Source organism: Entelurus aequoreus, linkage group LG02 (genome assembly GCF_033978785.1).
Source record: "Entelurus aequoreus isolate RoL-2023_Sb linkage group LG02, RoL_Eaeq_v1.1, whole genome shotgun sequence".
NCBI lineage: Eukaryota > Metazoa > Chordata > Actinopteri > Syngnathiformes > Syngnathidae > Entelurus > Entelurus aequoreus.
Genome location: NC_084732.1, coordinates 12,110,192 through 12,130,843, shown reverse-complemented (window position 1 = coordinate 12,130,843; position 20,652 = coordinate 12,110,192). Strand labels below are relative to the sequence as shown.

The following is a 20,652-nucleotide window of genomic DNA, read 5'->3' as shown; positions in this document are numbered from 1 at the left end:
AATTACTTGCCGTTCAAGTGTCACAAGTTCGTCTGCCGGGGCTTCGGCGTCCTTGTCAGCGTCCCTGCTGCGAGTCCCGGCCACTCTTGCATATGTGCGATGTTTGGTTTCTAGTCCACTTATAATTAAATCGTCCATTCTGGTGTACTGTTCAATTTCGTCAATTCTTGCTTCTAGGTCAACAATTTTCTTGTCTTTTTCCTTGATGATGTTTCTCAGCATTTTGATTTCGGTCAACAACTCCATGAGTGTGTCTTGCTGTTTGGCCACTGTCCTTACATCCTCCGACAGGGAGTTAAGCGATTTTCTGATCTCCTCCAAGTCTTCCTCGAATTTCTTGTGTTTCGCACTCATTTTCTTAATTCACTTGGTTTTCTTCTTAATTTCAGTTCGGTTTCTTTACTGGCTAAAACTCACAACCCAAATTGCCGAGACGCGTCACTGCACTTTCGCCTTCCCACCGATGGGGTCCCGTCCGGCCTGGCAAGCCTCGCTCCAGCCTCTCTCCTCTCCCGGGCCTCGCCGCAGTCACCTGCCGGTCTCGTCTCCACGAGATGGTCCCGCTGCTGCCAGCCGCTAGCCGTTAGCCGCCAGCCTGGCCTCTCCCTCGCCGCCCTGCTGCCGTCACTTGCCGTCGCGAGAAAGCTGCTGGTCCCGCCGCAGTGAGGTGGTGGTGCCGCCGCTGCTGGCCGGTAGCCGGGCCTCTCCCTGCTTGGTTGGTGCGGGCCTTGTTAAAACAACTCAGAATTATTTTATTTCATATTTTACAGCATGTCCACATTAACAGTTGTATTTCAGAAAGCAGGTTTCAATAAAGAAAACATGCAAATATGAATAATGGTGACAAAAGTCAATATTTTAGTTCATGTTTGTACACTTTGGAGACAGTAAAAGTGATATTTAGTAATGTATATCAAACGTAACAAGGAAGTAAAGAATCAACTTTCTATTTATTAACGAGCTGAACTTCTTCTTTGCGCACACTAGGATTGTCCCCATAGCAATATTTGGTACCGGTACCAAAAAGTATTTCGATACTTTTCAATACTTTTCTAAATAAAGGAGACCACAACAAATTTAATTATTGTCTTTATTTGAACAAAAAAATCTTAGGGTACATGAAACATATGTTTATTATTGTAATTTAGTCAAAACTGAGGTTCTTCTCGAACCTAATTTGCACATGCGCAGTAAGATGGACTAGTCCATTGTGGGAGATGAAGGGGGGGGGCGGGGGCGGGGGGGGGGGTATTCTGTCAAAACATTTTAGATTGATTAAGCATTTGATCGAATTAAACATGAATAATTGTTTTGAAAAGAGGAAAAAGTTTGGTATGGATTTTATGAGACGTTCAGGGGCCCCAGGACATGTGTGAATGTAGTTTAGCAAACATGTGTTATATGTGTTTTATGTTGCACGATTGCACCAAGAAAAGTTCCTAGTTTGTGAACCCGTTCTCAAACAATGGCAATAAAACTATTCTCATTCTGATTCTGACACGTGACCATGTAGCTGTTGATGACACACCTGAAGTTGGCGTGTTGAACCGCTAGATGGTGGTGTTGCTCCACAACTAGGTTCTGCCTATTTAACGGACATGACCGTGACGCTCCTTGGTGGCATTTTATGGCAACAGAATTGCGGTAAAAGTGAAACTTGCGAAAGCTCGGTTTAATTCCACAGGTGACCCGATCTGTCTGCCGCCACCCAGAGGCAGTGAAGTGTACTCCATGAGGCTCATTTGAAACGTAATCAATAACTCCAAAAGTAAGGTAGCACAAACGAAAGAAACTGTGTTTGTTTAACTTTGGAGAAAACAGACGTCTGTTGACGTCACTTGCGGTAACTTTTCATTTTGAATATCTCCAAAACGAAAACAGCACAATCAATAATCTAAACGGCACAAATTAATGAGAATATGTTGGTTTATTTTGAGGAATGGGGGAACTTTGACCTATAAAAAAATCTTTAATAACTCAGAAAGGAAAAGAGTATAAACAAATAAGACTATTTTAACAGAGTTTTGTGAGCCAAATTTACGCAGGTCTAATTTTAGTCACCCCTTTATGTTTATTAATGCCACTGCTATTAAAAGGTTATCTATTCGCTCAAGTTATTTAATTAGTTCAAAGAGTTATGGGAAGATTGTAGTAAAACTGATGTGGATTTCTGGTCTTGTCACCCCCTCCCGGGAAGAAGGGCAACACGGCAGTGCGGCCGGATCAAAAGAGACGTCGGAAAAGACAAAATGTTGCTTCATTACAAGCGAGTGTCATTATACAGGACTGCAGTACCTAGAGGAGGTCAAGTAAAAAAAAATGAAGCACTCCTAACTTGGAGGAGCCGAACCACAGTCTTATATTCCTTCTTTCTCTGTCTGAGTGTGTGCTAATTCAGGAGAGTACAACCTGACCATGTAAGGAGATGTTTGTGTGTAAGTGACTGGGAAGACAACAGGTGTATACCATAACTTGTAGGTTGACGTTTGAGATAAACATGGAGTCTCTCCTCCAGGATAGAGCTATCACTTTTGCATGTTATTGAATTTATTGCCTCTTCTCGTGAGAGTCAACCCAGTCCATATGGGAACGTCCACTTAATTTATTATGGACTCAACCATTATTTACTTAAATCTGGTGGTTCGCTTTCTCCAAGTTGAATATAACCGTTCACCATATGTTGAACATAATGTGAGTTCATTATTCACTTCAAAACTTTCAGGAAATGTCAGAAAGGGGATGAAGAACTAGTGATTTAATTTCCGAGGTGTTTGGGATCGCCGTCTTGGCGTTATTTCACATGTAGAACGTCCACACCTCCACCCTCGGAGACAAAAACAGTTAAAGACTGACAAGAGAGTTCACTCTATTTATTTCATTTCGCTTTAGAACACGCCCAGGTGCTTTTTTTTTATTAATTTTTTTTTAACCTGTGCCAAGGGACAACCCACTGAGGTTTGTTGGTCTGCTAGCAACACAACTCAAACAACTGTAGGCTGATTCTGATGAAACTCGCAGAAAATGTCAATGATGAGATGAGAAAGAAGGGATCGGTGTTATAGTTGGGTCGCTGGTCTTTTCCCCAAGATGCGGACGGAACTCTGGAGGAAATGTATTTGTTTTCCATAACTCAGTCAGGACTACACAAAACGCAGGAAAGCGTGCCGATAACGCGGAAAATACGGCAAAGCTTAGAACAGGAATCGAAAAGGTAAACCACGTAATGTTGCGTGAAGCAAACAAGACAGTCAGACTGACTGTGGCGAAAAGCAGGAATAAATAGCTCTCTGATTAGTGCCCGGGAGCAGGTGAGCGTCCCGAACACTAATCAGAGGCAGGTGAAAATAATCAGCACCCATTAAAAAGTACCAATGATTGTCACACACACACTAGGTGTGGTGAAATTATTCTCTGTATTTGACCCATCACCCTTGATCACCCCCTAGGAGGTGAGGGGAGCAGTGAGCAGCAGCAGTGGCCGCGCCCGGGAATCATTTTTGGTGAATTAACCCCCAATTCCAACCCTTGCCAAGCAGAGAGGTAATGGCTCCCATTTTTATAGTCTTTGGTATGACTCAGCCGGGGTTTGAACTCACGACCTACCCATCTCAGGGCGGACACTCTAACCACTAGGCCACTGAGTAGGTACTAGGCCACTGAGTAGGTGGCAACCAAAAAAAAAAACCACAAACCCGGGGGTACTGAAACAGAACTAAAGGAGTCTTTAACTAAACAATACATGATCCAGGCAATGGGCCATGACAGTACCCCTCCTTGTTTCTGTCTTGCCTCTTGGTGAGGGTGGTCGCATTTTTCCCTGCTCCTCCTCCTTCCCGCTTGCTTTCTTGTGTCCTTGTCTTTGTCTAAACTTTTTGAAGCCTCTTTTCTTGAGCTGTCCTCAAATCTAAACATCAAAATGAATTTGATCAACTGGACTCTCGACGCAATTGACACAGTCTTTTCGACAAGGAAAAGAGGTTCGGGGGAGCCTGGCTGCCCTGATGGAACCATTGCTGCGGGGTACGTGAGAGATTCCTGGAATACTTGGAGAATCATGTGCCTCTCAGTCCTTTCCATCGAGGACGTGGAAGACATCTACCTATTTGGAGCTGTGATCGCAGGGCATTTGCTGATTGGGCTGGGCATTGCTCTGGTGTATCGTCAAATTCGGAAGACGATGGCAGCCACTCAAGGGGCCAACAGGCTGTTCAACGCAATGGAAGGATTGGGTCGTGCTGTGGGATCACAGACTGGAGCGATTGCTGATTTGAATCGCAAGGTAGATTCCATCTTGATGAAGTTAGAGAAAGAATAAATTGGAATTGTCAGAGCCAGCATACAGAGCAGGAATGTCATTGTTTTGACTGCTCGAAGAAAAAACAACATCTTAATCTACGATTTGACTCCCTCGAATGGCCTTGAGGAAAAGGCTGTTTGAAAACACTCCCCTGAGGACTCCTCAAAGATGGACGCTTTTGACCTTTCCCTTTTTTTTTCAAAAGCACCTGGGTCGGACTCTTGAACTCTTGAACTCTTGGGGCCGGCCTCGGCCCATAAAGACAATTCCAACATCTCACCCAAGTTAATTGGGCATACATGCACGCACACACCCCTCCCCAAATCAACGCCTTCACCACTGCTTAATTCCTCCGGGGTTGTGGGGGCTGAGTAGCGCTCAACAGCAGCTGCCGGCCTCCAAAGTCCTGTTGGATGACTCTGTTGCGAGTTGTTGTGATTACATGTACCATGTTTATGTGTGCCATGCTATGTGAGGTTTTTTCCTCGGACTCAGTCTGGACCATTCCTGAGGGTCCAGCCTCAGACTGATATTTTTTTTACTCTCCCCCCCTCCCCCAATGTCACCTTTTTCCCACCTTTTTAAGGAGCGCCCTAAGTGGCTGATCCGTTGGCGGTCCCGTCTTGTCTCCCTGTAACGTATGTCTGCTCTTAGCAGGATTGTGCCGAAAATGTAATTTCAGTTCTTATGTGTCTTGTACATGTTAAGAATGGACAAATAAAGCTCCGATATATTAAGGATAGATTACAGATGTCCCCTGAAAAAACAAAGAACAAGTTCAAAAGTCACGGGAGGGCGGAGGGAGGACTTGGTGGTGGGTCGCCAGGTCAAGTGTCCCGGAATGCACCGGGGAAGAGTCAAGTGGCAGGGGAAGGCGAGGCGGGCAACCGTGGAACGGCCACATCCGTGGCCACCGAGAAGGCAGACGCGACTGGCGCCAGAATCCCAGGATGCTGACGCCGTGGGACAGCTTGCCGGAGTTGAGGACGATGGCGGCGCTGTGGGAAGGCCTGCCGGAGACGAAGAAGATGGCGGCGCCCTGGGAAGGCTTGCCGGAGACGAGGAAGATGGCATGACAGAATCGATTTTGGGTCCGATCTGCATTAGTCCAGTTTCTGCATTCATTGGGGGGATGTGTTTACTCTCACCAGAAACCGTACGTTGATGTTATTTTCTCTTAGTGTTCATTGAGAAACAAAAGCACGAGTTAACTCATGTGGTTAAACACAAAACAATATGGTATTAATAATGCAGATTAGTCACACAATTTATTTTGACCGCACATTTCTCTTCAAATACTTGACTTTGATAAAACCTTCACCAAGTTAAAGACTCGCATTTAATGAAAACATTGAGAGAATATTCTCCTGCAGGACATTCTGACAATAACATTGCTTTTGTGTTGTTTTTAAATTAATTCAAACTACACAAACCACTGATTAATCCTAATTCAAGTGGGATTAAATTGATTCAAACAGTTAACCAATCAACAGCATTAATCAATACATGTTGATCTGCACCATCAAACTGGAATGAAGACATTTTGACACGCTTGCAACCATTTATTGATTAGTTTATTGTCGCAGACACAAATAGTGATTTCAGTATTGTTAGAATAATTATGTGTAAATTATCACACAACTCTCATGCTTAAAGGCTGTTGCCATAGTTATTATCAATTGTGCTGAAGTTGAAGGGACATCGTCTCCTATCAGTGTTTGTTTCCAGAATCGGCCTGCTGACTGCCAAGGGCGAACATCGAGTACCGTGACACAGACAAAGCAGAGACAGGGCGATATCACGAGTGTCAGCACATTTGCATTTCATTAATAGTCATATATTGTGTCGAACTGGGGCTGTTGAGATTACCCTCTTCCCTCAGTGATGTGACCAGGGACCTCCCAAATAAATAGAGGAAGCACGTGGGCAGGATTTTAGAGCGTAGTTTGGATCTGTAACTAAGATCTGTAACTAAGAGTACAGCCCAATAACGTCTCTCCTCAATGAGCAAAATTTAACTCTGTCTCTGCACGATTCCTTGCTTCTTGTCTGTTTAATAAATGTCATCAGTATTTGAACCTGACAAGTATTTACAATTTGCCATGGACACAAACGGTCATCCCACCTCAAGTTTGACCGTCTTGCTCCAGAGAGAACTATGTAGGTGAGCTCTGATCCCAAATGTCCTAAATGTCTGCGCCACAACCGGAGAGACCGCGTCTCTGGTAACGAGTGTGACAATCATCCCTGTAAGAAGAACACTTTGTGTTGAACACCACAGCACACACTTGCAGGCATGCAATGTCAGAGACGTACTGCCCCCCAAGCTGTGCCTTGCTCAAGGGCACCCTGAGCACTTTCTTTTAAAAGTGCCCTCAAACCAGCCTTTTCCAGACTTGCCCTGCTGCACTTCCACATTCTCATTAACTGCTCTTTTCTTAAACTGTTTTTAGATATATGGGTGTTGTTTTAAGATGTATTTTTTGACATATCTTCAAAGACTCATGTCTCAAAGTGCTACATAAATGTGATGTGTTATTATTATTATTGTTATTAACTGTCAGTCATCAACACAAATTGTAAACCGTCTCCAAAGACAACACACACGGTCTCGAGGATTCAAACAAATCTGATCTGATCAACTTCAGAACGATGCATTTTGAAGCACATGAACATGAGTCAAAGTTGGTCAAATTCCCGGCACTGACTGCTGCTGTTCTCACCAGCACACTTGTGGTCGTTGACCTGGTACTTGTAGGAGAATCTCTCACCACACACGCGGCAACTGAACACTTTCTCGCCGGTGTGTATCCTCATGTGTGTGGTTAAGTGCGACTTCTGGGTTAATCTCAGGCCACACACTAAGCAGGCAAAGGGTTTTTCCCCGGTGTGCGTCCTGGCGTGCTTGACCAACGCCGACGTCTGCGTGAAACTCCTGCTGCAGATTGCACAGGAATATGGTTTCTCCCCGGTGTGTGTCCTGGCGTGCCGGACAAACGACGAATGGTCGCAAAAACCTTTGCTGCAGACGGAGCAAGAATAGGGTTTTTCGCCGGTGTGAGTCCTTAGATGCGTCTTCAAACCTCCGACAAGGGCGAAGCATTTACCGCAAACGTTGCAGGTGAAGGGCTTCTCGCTCAGGTGCGTCCTTTTGTGCCGCACAAACGCTGACTGGTGAGAAAAGGTCTTGTCGCACACCGAGCAGGCATATGGTTTTTCTCCTGTGTGCGTCCTCGTGTGCGTTGTCATACGTCCTTTGATGGAGAATCTTTTGCCGCAGAACGTGCAGCTGAATGGTTTCTCGCCCGTGTGAATCATCATGTGTGTTTTCAAAGTTGACCTGTTGCCGTAAGTTTTGTCACAGTGAGAACATTTAAAGTGTGTGTTGTCGGTCGGACATGTTGGATCGGCTTTGGAGTCTTCATCATCGTCATCCTCAGCAGAGTGTGACGTCGTGTCGTCTCTATCTGAGAGTGGAACTAAGTCAGCTTGTGATCCTCCACCGTCACCTTCTGTTGTCGTGTGTTGAGTTGAGCTGCTGCTTGGTCTCTCCGCCTCTCTCTTCTGCTCACCTTCACCTTTGACCTCATCTTCTTCACTCTTCACGATGACACGGATCACTGGGAACTCCTCCAGTCCTTCAAGAGGGTCTCCCTCCATATTGATGATGTGTTCTTCCTCTTCTTCTTTAATCTGGGGGGGCTGTGGCTCCTCCTGCTCCATCCTGGAGGTCCACTCCTGCTGCTGAGGATGAAGATGTTCTTCACTGACGTCTGCTGACACAAAATGACAAAAGGAGGCTTTTTTTCGAGTTTCACTTTGAATAGTGTGTGGCTGTTTCTTTAATGGTGTCCATTTTTAGGACCAAATGATTATTTGACTTAAATATCTGTGCTGTAACCTTCCAGTAGATGCAACAACTGGAGTACAATGTCATGTAATAACTAGATGAGGCAATTCCTGAAGGAATTGCGTGTGAATGCTCCAATGCTGAAGTTGAAATGACATCCTGGAATTTTTTTTAGAATTGTTTTCAACAGGCTGAATATTTTGAAGTTGGAACGGTTTGAATCAGATAAAAAATGTGGGAATTGTGGAACTTTGAAGAATGTCCCATTGATTTCAATGGGAATTTCCCAAAAGCGGGAATTTTTTTGAAAATGGTAAAAAAAACTTGAATGTTGTGAATGAGTGTGGAAATTTGAAAGTTTAAAAAATGGCCAATTCATTTTGAATGGGAAAAATGTCCCGAAAAACCTGGAATTCTGTGAAATCCTGGAATTTTTTGGAACTTGGAAAAAGACTTGAATGTTCTGAATGAGTTGAAATGGTTGGTGTTGGAATTTTTCAAATCGGTCAAAAAGTGTAGAAGTAGTGACATGTTGAATTGAGAAATGGTAATCCTGGAATTTCGAAAAACCGGGAATTTTTCCAGTTAAAAAAAAAAGTTTTTGTTTTGACGGTGGAACGGTTGAAATGCGTTGACAAAAGTGGAAGGAGTAGTCGCTAGAAAAAAGGGTGGAAATAGGGCTTTGGTAAAACCAGGAATTCTGGAAAATCCTGGAATTTTTTGTAACTTGGAAAAAGAGTAGTTTAAATGTCCAGGATGGTGGAATGTGTTGAAGGTGGAATGGTTTGAATCGGTGGAAAATGTGGAGATGGTGGAAGTTTGAAAAATGGCCAATTCATTTTGAATGGGGAAAACCAGGAATTCTGGAAAATCCTGGAATTTTTTTGGAACTTGGAAAAAGAGTAGTTTAAATTTCCAGTATGGTGCAATGTGTTGAAGGTGGAATGGTTTGAATGGGTTGAAAAATGTGGAAATTTGAAAGTTTAAAAAATGGCCAATTAATTTTGAATGGGAAAAATGTCCCGAAAAACCTTGAATTCTGGGAAATCCTGGAATTTTTTGGAACTTGGAAAAAGACTTGAATGTTCTGAATGAGTTGAAATGGTTGGTGTTGGAATTTTTCAAATCGGTCAAAAAGTGTAGAAGTAGTGATATGTTGAATTGAGAAATGGTATTCCTGGAATTTCGAAAAACCGGGAATTGTTCCAGTTTTTAAAAAAAACGTTGTTCTTTGTCCTGATTAAGAGGAATGTTTTGACGGTAGAACGGTTGAAATGCGTTGAAAAAAGTGGAAGTAGTAGTCGCTAGAAAAAAGGGTGGAAATAGGGCTTTGGTAAAACCAGGAATTCTGGAAAATCCTGGAATTTTTTGGAACTTGGAAAAAAGAGTAGTTGAAATTTCCAGAATGGTGGAATGTGTTGAAGGTGGAATGGTTTGAATCGGTTGAAAATGTGGAAATGGTTAAAGTTTGAAAAATGTCCAATTCATTTTGAATGGGGAAAATGTCCCGAAAAACCAGGAATTCTGGGAAATCCTGGAATTTTTTTGGAACTTGGAAAAATAGTAGTTTAAACTCCCAGGATGGTGCAATGTGTTGAAGGTGGAATGGTTCGAATGGGTTGAAAAATGTGGAAATTTGAAAGTTTAAAAAATGGCCAATTCATTTTGAATGGGAAAAATGTCCCGAAAAACCTGGAATTCTGTGAAATCCTGGAATTTTTTGGAACTTGGAAAAAGACTTGAATGTTCTGAATGAGTTGAAATGGTTGGTGTTGGAATTTTTCAAATCGGTCAAAAAGTGTAGAAGTAGTGATATGTTGAATTGAGAAATGGTATTCCTGGAATTTCGAAAAACCGGGAATTGTTCCAGTTTAAAAAAAAACGTTGTTCTTTGTCTTGATTAAGAGGAATGTTTTGACGGTAGAACGGTTGAAATGCGTTGAAAAAAGTGGAAGTAGTAGTCGCTAGAAAAAAGGGTGGAAATAGGGCTTTGGTAAAACCAGGAATTCTGGAAAATCCTGGAATTTTTTGGAACTTGGAAAAAAGAGTAGTTGAAATTTCCAGGATGGTGGAATGTGTTGAAGGTGGAATGGTTTGAATCGGTTGAAAATGTGGAGATGGTGGAAGTTTGAAAAATGGCCAATTCATTTTGAATGGGGAAAATGTCCCGAAAAACCAGGAATTCTGGAAAATCCTGGAATTTTTTTGGAACTTGGAAAAAGAGTAGTTTAAATGTCCAGGATGGTGGAATGTGTTGAAGGTGGAATGGTTTGAATGGGCTGAAAAATGTGGAAATTTGAAAGTTTAAAAAATGGCCAATTAATTTTGAATGGGAAAAATGTCCCGAAAAACCTGGAATTCTGTGAAATCCTGGAATTTTTTGGAACTTGGAAAAAGACTTGAATGTTCTGAATGAGTTGAAGTGGTTGGTGTTGGAATTTTTCAAATCGGTCAAAAAGTGTAGAAGTAGTGATATCTTGAATTGAGAAATGGTATTCCTGGAATTTCGAAAAACTGGGAATTGTTCCAGTTTTTAAAAAAACGTTGTTCTTTTTCCTGATTAAGAGGAATGTTTTGACGGTGGAACGGTTGAAATGCGTTGAAAAAAGTGGAGGGAGTAGTCGCTAGAAAAAAGGGTGGAAATAGGGCTTTGGTAAAACCAGGAATTCTGGAAAATCCTGGAATTTTTTTGGAACTTGGAAAAAGAGTAGTTGAAATGTCCAGGATGGTGGAATGTGTTGAAGGTGGAATGGTTTGAATCGGTTGAAAATGTGGAAATGGTGAAAGTTTGAAAAATGGCCAATTCATTTTGAATGGGGAAAATGTCCCGAAAAACCAGGGATTCTGGAAAATCCTGGAATTTTTTTGGAACTTGGAAAAAGAGTAGTTTGAATTTCCAGGATGGTGCAATGTGTTGAAGGTGGAATGGTTTGAATGGGTTGAAAAATGTGGAAATTTGAAAGTTTAAAACATGGCCAATTCATTTTGAATGGGGAAAATGTCCCGAAAAACCTGGAATTCTGGGAAATCCTGGAATTTTTTGGAACTTGGAAAAGAGTAGTTTAAATTTCCAGGATGGTGGAATATGTTAATGGTGGAATGGTTTGAATCGGTTGAAAAATGTGGAAATGTGAAAGTTTGAAAAATGGCCAATTCATTTTGAATGGGAAAAATGTCCTGAAAAACCTTGAATTCTGGGAATTTTTGGAATTTGTCAAGGGAAAGCCCGCGATTCCCGAGTAGGCTGAACAGTTTGAAGTTGGAACGCTTTGAATCGGGTGATAAATGTGGAAGGTAGAGCGTGCCAACATCGGGAGAAGAATAATAAACAGATGAATTTTGGTGTAGAAAAGCATGTTTGGAGCATTCACACAATGATCTCTATGAAGCCGTAACACAAACCTGGGCAAAATAGGGCCCGCGGGCCACATGCGGACCATTAACATTTTCAATCCGGTCCGCCGGACGTTCTACATCATTTTTTAGAGCTTTAACATGAAAAGTGTGTTTGCCATTATGATGTGCAGTGATGGTTTTAAATGACTAAGTCTTGAACTATACAAAGTATTTCAATGGTTGAAATCTGCACTTTTGAGTGTTCTAGGAGTTATTACAGTAATCTAAGTCACAGCAGCTCAGACCAGGAACAAAGCAGAGTGGGCGGGGCTTGTTTTCGGAGCAGCCAGCCCCAAACACATGTGTCAGGAACAGATGTGGAAGCACATTATTGCATAAAAGTGATAATATATCATATTGTTGGTGTTTAACATACATCCATAAACGTGGATGCACATGAAAAAGTGCAATATATTTATCTGTACACTAATCTATGTATCTATATCTGCACCTTATTGCTCTTTTAACCTGCACTACCATGAGCTAATGCAACCAAATGTTGTTCTTATATGTACTGTAAAGTTTAAATTTGAATGACAATCAAAATATATACAGTATGTTGTTAATATTCAGTGTTTTATTGTTCATAGTTAATATTGTAAATCCCACTTTCTTTGTTTTCATGCACATTTTGGGTGTCCCATTCAGTAAAAAAACTGTCAAATTCCATTTAGTTTTTTTTTAAAGTGGTCTGTCATAACTTTTTTAGAACTCTATGAGACATTGTGACTTTTGGTATTAGTGTTCCTGGAAAAAAGGAGCCAAACACACATATTGTACAGATAAATGTGTATATATATGTACTTTATACACACATACTGTACAGCTAAATGTGTATATATACTTTTTTTTTTTTTAATTTCTTGTGTGGCCCGGTACCAATTGATCCACGGACCGGTACCGGGCCGCGACCCGGTGGTTGGGGACCACTGATGTAGGCCATAATGTGAACCAGGAAAAAGTGGCTAGAAAGTGATTTTCATTCCCACGTCCGGGCACTGCTCTTTTTTTGCATTTTTGCATAGACAATGTCATTGTGGACATTAGGTTCAAAGTTCTCCGCAAAATATCCTGCTGTTTTTTTTTTAGAGCCATAAATGTATAAAAATAGGAAATACAAAAAAAACTAAAACCTTATGCAGCTGGTTTTTCTTGTAAATGTATTTATATTCATTCTGGAAACAGAATCTCCCTCACAAATTGACATGAATACATATACCTAACATTTAAGACAAGTATTTTAGCATTGGTATACTTTCATTTGAATTGAAACCATGAAACAAACAAAAAATGAAAAAAAAAAAACGCTTCAAAATAAGTGAATAGCAACCATTATAATTGAACATACACATGGTACATTTTGCTAAACAATAATGTTTTATACATTAAAAATGTCAGTAGATACTGTGTTTTAAGAGGAAGTAAAAAATAAAATAAAATAAAGAACACTTTGGCCCAAAATGGCTGACATCAATCAAAATATCGAAAAATTGAAATACAACAAAAAGTGCTTTACAGTTTAGAATGTGTACACAATATGGTACAAAACAATATTTACATGAACAAAACAATGTGTTTATGTCACAGCAGGTCTTGAGTATTTTTTTTATACATTTTCTTATTATTTTGTCTTAACTTTGCACATTGTTAAAGCCGTATCTCAAGAATTCTTTGATAGATTTTCCTCAAATTTGGCACAAACTCAAACTATGATTATTATAATTTTTTTATGGTAGATAGATAGATAGATAGATAGATAGATAGATAGATAGATAGATAGATAGATAGATAGATAGATAGATAGATAGATAGATAGATAGATAGATAGATAGATAGATAGATAGATAGTACTTTATTGATTCCTTCGGGAGAGTTCCCTCAGGAAAATTTAAATTCCAGCAGCAGTGTACAAAATTGTAAAAAGTAAATAATGGGGGTATAAATGGAGACAAAATAGAAAAATATTACAATAGAATAAAAATAAAAAGCAACGATGAGAATAAAAATATAACAGTAAAATAAGAATATAACAAGAGAAACTAGGCAGTAGTGACCATGTTATGAAAAAGTATTTAACTGTTATTGTTTTGCATCCCCTGTCATCCTAGTACCCTAGGTCAAGTGCACTGTAACCTCACATTCTATTTTTAAAGTATTTAACTTAAGTAACTAAAAAAAAAAAGAAATAGTAAAATACTCTGAGGGATTTTTCTCAAACTGATTAAGTGTGACTTTGCGTATTCTCAACGATTGTTCATCTCTTTTCTATCACTATCATCACAGCCATCTTCTCATCTGCTTTTGTGTGCGTGTGTGTGTGCGTGTGCGTGTGCGTGTGTGTGTCTGCCTCCAAGATACAACATGTCTTGACAAACAGATATCACTTTTAGGTTCACTTTTTGGACGTGCTGTAATGAAACAACTGTGATGAATTGCATTTTATTGTATGCATGCTCGAAATAAACTGAAACTAAACTGAACATCTTCTGGAATATTTGTACTGCTGTAAGCAAACAAAGCAACAACGCCCAAAAAGGCGGCCATGCCCATCATGCGCATGCGTGTGGGTTGCTACATTTCCTCGTTTAACGGAACAAAAGCGTGTCCTTATCAAGACTCGTTATTTTAAGAGAGAAACCTTTTAGGAATATTGTTTGTATTGAAATGAAAAGCTACTTAGATGAGAAGTAAACAAACCTGCTCTGTGGGGCACAACTTTGATGTTTGTTGGAAACAGCGTCCAGTATTCTCCTCTTTTGTTCCACAAAGTTGTTCTTCTATTCCATCATTTGTCCACACGAGCGCGACATTTTGACTTTCCACTCACATTTGATGTCAGTTTAGCGAAGTCTTGTCCACTTTCCTTTCTCTTTGTTAGCAGCTAGCAAGCTAAGCTAGCCCGAAAAGCTTCACACTGCACTGAGACGAGAATAAAACAACGCGCTCTGCGACACTTAAATGTAGTTAAACGTCTCATAACTTATTTATATAATATATATATATATATATAATAGGTCCAACAAATTCGTACAGAACGAAGAAGAAAGGCGACGAAATACAATAAAACGGCCTTATCGCTTACTTTGACCTGTTACTGCTAGCTTGCTCCTACTACTATTTCCGGTAGACTAGTGACGTTTAGTGCCATACTGCCCCCTTCGGTGTGGAGGTGTAATTACATCGAGACTAACATTAAGATGCAGCAAATAAGTCAGTGTTTTTTTTTTTTTTGTGACTTTTTATCTGGTACTGTTTTGCATCTGATCAATTTCTGTGACTTTCCTTTTCTTTTTTAAGTGTGAACGGTGGAGAGGTCCTCGAGAGGTGATCTTGGGATCACTTCATGAGGATTCTTGATGCCGAGGAATGTTCATCCATCTTGCTGTGGTCTCGATAGCCTGCTGATCCTGAGCCAGAGCGGGATGGATGGCTATATATATACAATATCTGGGTATTTTTTCTAATAATGTCTGTACTGTAAACCTTGAGTTGTTAAAATTCAAGTGCACCTCTCTCCTCAAGTGTGCATGTGAGTGTGTATGAGTGGATGTGTGATTGTATGAAGGCTTTGCGTTAGCAAAGTATGACTGGTAAATGTGATTTTAACTGTAAAATTCAATAAAAATATTTGCAAAAAAAAAAAAAAAGGTGAGTGCCCCTAAGAAAAGGCATTTACGCTTAGGGAAGGCTATGCAGAACCAAACTAAAACTGAACTGGCTACAAAGTCAACAAAAACAGAATGCTGGACGACAGCAAAGACTTACTGTGGAGCAGAGACGGCGTCCACAAAGTCCATCCGAACATTACATGACAATCAACAATGTCCCCACAAAGAAGGATAAAAACAACTGAAATATTCTTGATTGCTAAAACAAAGTAGATGCGGGAAATATCGCGCAAAGGAAGACATGAAACTGCTACAGGAAAATACCAAAAATAGAGAAAAAGCCACCAAAATAGGAGCGCAAGACAAGAAGTAAAACACTACACACAGGAAAACAGCAAAAAAGTCCAAATAAGTCAGGGTGTGATGTGACAGGTGGTGACAGTACACCTACTTTGAGACAAGAGCTATAGTGATGCATGCTTGGTTATGCTTTAAAGTCATATCCAACAATTGCGACTTTTTTACTGTCAACTGAGTTTCGTTTTTGAATGATGTCTGCTGGTGGTGTGCCTCCGCATTTTTTCTACGCAAAAAATGTGCCTTGGCTCAAAAAAGGTTGAAAAACACTGAAATAAGTGACATTAGTTGTTATGATTTGTGTCTTTTTGCACCACCACAGTAGATAAAAAAACAACAACCAAAAAAAACACAATATTACCATACCAACTTTATTTATAAAGCCCTTTAAAAACAAGCAGAGTTGAAGAACAAACACAAAGAAATACAGGCAAAGCACAGACAAAAAAAATAATCCAATCCAATCCACTTTATTTGTGTAGCACATTTAAACAACACAAATGTTTCCAAAGTGCTGCACAACAATATTAAAAACTATATTCAAATATTATCATTAGCTCTACCAATGACTGAATAAAAACAACAAATAAATAAATATAAAACCAATATAAAAATAAATATGATTAAAAACGATTTTAAAGGGTAAAACCAATTAAAACAATAAATAAAAATCAACATTTTAAAAACACAGGACAACAGAGGAGCACACAACTCACGTAGTGTTAAAAGCCAAAGAATAAAAGTGGGTCTTAAGACCAGACTTAAAAGAGTCCACTGTGGGAGCAGTTTGAACATGGAGGGGCAGAGTGTTCCAGAGCTTAGGGCCGACCACAGAGAAGACCCTGTCTACCCTGGTTTTAAGTCTGGTCTTGGGCACCACGAGCTGGAGCTGGCTCTCGGACCTCAGAGCATGTGGATGAGGTCCGAGATATACTGAGGTGCCAGTCCATGCAGAGCTTTAAAAGCAAACAGCAAGGTTTTAAAATCAATTCTAAAATGAACAGTGCAAAGTCTCAATAATTGGGGTTACATGCTGGCGCTTATAACATTTAAAACAGAAGTCAAATACAAATGATTGAAAAAGCAAATACAAATGATCCGAAGAACAATTTGTTAGATAAAAAGCAGTTAAAAAGTTCCATTACATTCCAGTTTCTACCGCTTATCCCTTTTGGGGTGGCGGGCGGGTGCTGGAGCCTATCTCAGCTGCATTCGGGCGGAAGGCGGGGTACACCCTGGACAAGTCACCACCTCATCACAGGGCAAGACACATTAACACTTGGTTAAAAGATTGAAGTGTATATGTATATGTACTTTTTCAGCAAAATCAACAATACCGTGATCATTTTGCTCACAATAACCGTGATATGAGATTTTCAAATGGTTACATCTGTTGAGGGGACATTTTTCCTCCTTTGGGCAAAATAGGACGCCTTAGAACAGACCTGGGCATTCTGCGGCCCGCGGGCCGCATCCGGCCCTTTGTACGTCCCTGTCCGGCCCGCGTGAGGCCAATCATAAATTACAAAATAAATTTTAAAAAGTATCTATGTCGAGTGTGCAATACAACGGTGCTGCTTTTGTTTTGAAAAGCGTTATTTGTATTACTTCCGTGTGGACGTATGCGCGTGTGTGATTGTGAGTGAATGTGAACAGCGGCAATCACAAATTACAAAATAAAGTTTAAAAAACATCTATGTCGTGCGCGCAATACAATGTGCTGCTTTTATTTTGAAAAGTGTTATTTATGGGCGTGTGTCCGTGTGTAACCTGTGAGTGAAGGTGCACAGCGACAAGTGATGCCCGGTTACCCCCGAGACGCTAAAAAGAGAAAAGTTGATGAGGAATGGCGTGTTTTCAACAAGACATGGACTGCCAAGTATTTCTTGACAGAAATGAAAGGTAAAGCCGTGTGCTTAATTTGTGCTACACAGCTTGCTGTGTTTAAAGAATATCATTTGAATCACCACTACACGATGAAGCACCAGCAAAAATACCGGAATGTGTCTGATGAAGAGCGCGCAAGGGAGGCTGATGCGTTGATGGTAAAACTGCAAACCCAACAAGGACTTTTAGCCAAATGTCACACCCCCAGAGATGCAGCTGTCAGGACAAGTTTCGTCATTTCTCACAAAAGCGCCAGAAAAAGTAAGGCGTTTTCTGACGGAGAGTTTATTAAGGAGTGCTTATTGGACTCTGTTGCGCTGTATGCCCCGGAGACATGGACTGTTTTTCGTTGGCTTTGGATGAGAGCTGCGATGTACGTAACACCGCCCAGCTGCTCATCTTCTTACGTGGGATAACTGCAGACTTTCAAATCACGGAGTAGCTGGCAGCCATGCAGTCAATTTAAGAGACAACCACAGGTAATGACTTGTTCACATAGGTAAATGCGTGTTTGGACATGTTAGGACTGAAATGGGACAAGCTGGCAGGTGTGACAATCCAATCCACTTTATTTATATAGCACATTTAAACAACAAAATGTTTCCAAAGTGCTGCACAACATTATTAAAAACAATATTCAAATATTATCCTTAGCTCCACCAATGACTGAATAAAAAGAACAAATAATTACATATAAAACCAATATAAAAAACAATATAAAATAAATATGATTAAAAACGATTTTTAACAACAGATGGTTGTCCAAATCTGACGGGGAAAAATGTTGGAAAATGCAGGATAAAGTGACAGAAATTAACCCTGTGCAGAAATGGACATTCTTGCATTGTATTATACATCAGGAAGTGTTGTGTAAAACAGTGTTAAAAATAAAACCATCAAAAGCAATCTGCTTTTGTATAAAGTTAAGTTAGGTTAAATGAAATTATTAGTATTATTATTATTATTATTTATCTTATGGTATATAAAAAATAATATTGAGCAAAATTTAATTGAAATATTGTCGTGTGGCCCTCCAGCAGTGCTCGGGTTGCTTATGCGGCCCCCGGTAAAATTAATTGCCCACCCCTGCCTTAGAAGTTACAAACTTTGGCCTTGGTTTTGCTCGAAGAAGATTAAGTGAATGATCTCACCTGGTTTCTAATTTGTACGCGCACACACACATTCTTCCCTGGAGTTGTAACGATGTTAGGATGTAGCATGTGGTGAGATTGAGAGTGGACAACAATGTGTGCCTGCCCAACACATTCTCCCAATTAGCTAAACAGGTTAGTAACAGGTAAAAAAGTGAAAAACAGTTTAAAGTCTCATGCTGGGTTAAAAGCCAGTGAATAAAAATGGGTTTTAAGAAGGGTCTTAAAAGTAGTCAAAGAAGGGGCCTGTCTCACATGGAGAGGGAGATGCTTCCAGAGTTTGGGGCCCGCAACAGAGAAGGTTCTGTCCCCCTCGAAGCTTGCACACACACAGGCATAAAAGTCAACAACGTGAAAAAAGCTTTGAAAAGATAAATAGTCACGTTTTTGTTCCCTATTTCTCGACTATCGCAGTCGTGATCTTCATTGAGGATAAATCATATGAACGTAGCGTCGATTCCGCGGTATTTTAAAGGTCTGGGAGGAGAAGACGAGTCCTCCCGACTCACCTGGGACAATATTTTAAGAAGGTAGAAACACCTGAAAGACAATAAATGGGGTTTAAAAAAACAAAAACGTATAGTAGACACGACCACTGCAAATAATTGTCTCAGGAAAGCGTCTCACATACAATGTTCTCTTTCTATTACACGTTTATTTAACTATTGTATTAAATATGTTTGTGTATTTGAAATGTCCGTCATGTGTTGTGTGAGCTGTGAGTTCATTTATGAATATTTTCGGAATACGATCTGACTTACACTGAAACTCGACCTCTAGGAACGCAACGTGTCCACAACCCAGGGACCATCTTTATTGTAACAAGTAGGCAAGGGTGGATACTCCATTTCCATCTTTATTTCATTCATTAAATAATGACATGCCAGTAAAATACATCTTGAATGAAAAAAATTGCAGAAAAACCAAAGCAGTTTAATTTCAAAGACCTCACTCCTACCCACTTCTCCAAAGTGGGCTGGCTCAAGGTGGAGGACAGAGTTAAACAACTTGCACTGAGCCTGGTCTATAAAATCCGCCACACCTCCCTGATACCGAAGTACTTGTCAAACTACTTCCTTAACGTAAATGACCGCCATAACCACAACACCAGGGGGAGCTCCACTAACCACGTTAAACCCAGATTCCCAACTAACAAAGGTCTTAACTCATTCTCTTTCTATGCCACATCAATGTGGAATGCACTCCCAACAGGTATAAAAGAAAGGGCATCTCTATCCTCCTTCAAAAGCGCAATAAAAGTTCACCTCCAGGCAGCTACAACCCTAAACTAACACCCTCCCCGGATTGCTAATAATCAAATGTAAACAATCAAATGCAGATACTTTTTCTTATGCCTTCTGATCTCTCTCTCTCTCTCTCTCTCTCTCTCTCTCTCTCTCTCTCTCTCTCTCTCTCTCTCTCTCTCTCTCTCTCTCTCTCTCTCTCTCTCTCTCTATGTCCACTACTTGATGTCCATATCCTACCCCCCCCCCCTCCACACCCCTGATTGTAAATAATGTAAATAATTCAATGTGATTATCTTGTGTGATGACTGTATTATGATGATAGTATATATGATAGTATATATCTGTATCATGAATCAATTTAAGTGGACCCCGACTTAAACAAGTGAAAAAACGTATTGGGGTGTTACCATTTAGTGGTCAATTGTACGGAATATGTACTTCACTGTGCAACCTACTAATAAAAGTCTCAATCAATCAATCAATCAATCAATATACAGTACAGGCCAAAAGTTTAGACACACCTTGTCCTCATTCAATGTGTTTTCTTTATTTCCATGACTATTTACATTGTAGATTGTCACATCAAAACTATGAATGAACACATGTGGAGTTATGTACTTGAGAGAGAGAGAGAGAGAGAGAGAGAGAGAGAGAGAGAGAGAGAGAGAGAGAGAGAGAGAGAGAGAGAGAGAGAGAGAGAGAGATACTTTTATTAGTAGGTTGCACAGTGAAGTACATATTCCGTACAATTGACCACTAAATGGTAACACCCCAATAAGTTTTTCAACTTGTTTAAGTCGGGGTCCACTTAAATTGATTCATGATACAGATATATACTATCATAGATACTATCATCATA

At 40.3% G+C, this 20,652-nt stretch overlaps 1 protein-coding gene across 2 annotated transcripts; it reads right to left on the bottom strand.

Annotated features, from left to right (window-relative positions):
* Positions 1 to 5,854: 5,854 nt before the first annotated feature.
* LOC133630349 (gastrula zinc finger protein XlCGF17.1-like) lies at positions 5,855 to 14,628 on the bottom strand. Of its 2 annotated transcripts, none has more exons than XM_062021924.1 (2): positions 14,241 to 14,628; positions 5,855 to 8,073 (listed from the first exon to the last, which is right to left on the bottom strand). In XM_062021924.1, exon 2 carries the CDS (start codon positions 8,018 to 8,020, stop codon positions 6,977 to 6,979), a length of 1,044 nt encoding a protein of 347 aa, XP_061877908.1. In that variant the 5' UTR covers positions 8,021 to 8,073; positions 14,241 to 14,628; the 3' UTR covers positions 5,855 to 6,976. The 2 variants fall into 2 exon arrangements, with proteins under 2 accessions (XP_061877908.1, XP_061877899.1); XM_062021915.1 differs by having other exon boundaries at positions 5,855 to 8,070.
* Between the last annotated feature and the right edge of the window lie 6,024 nt (positions 14,629 to 20,652).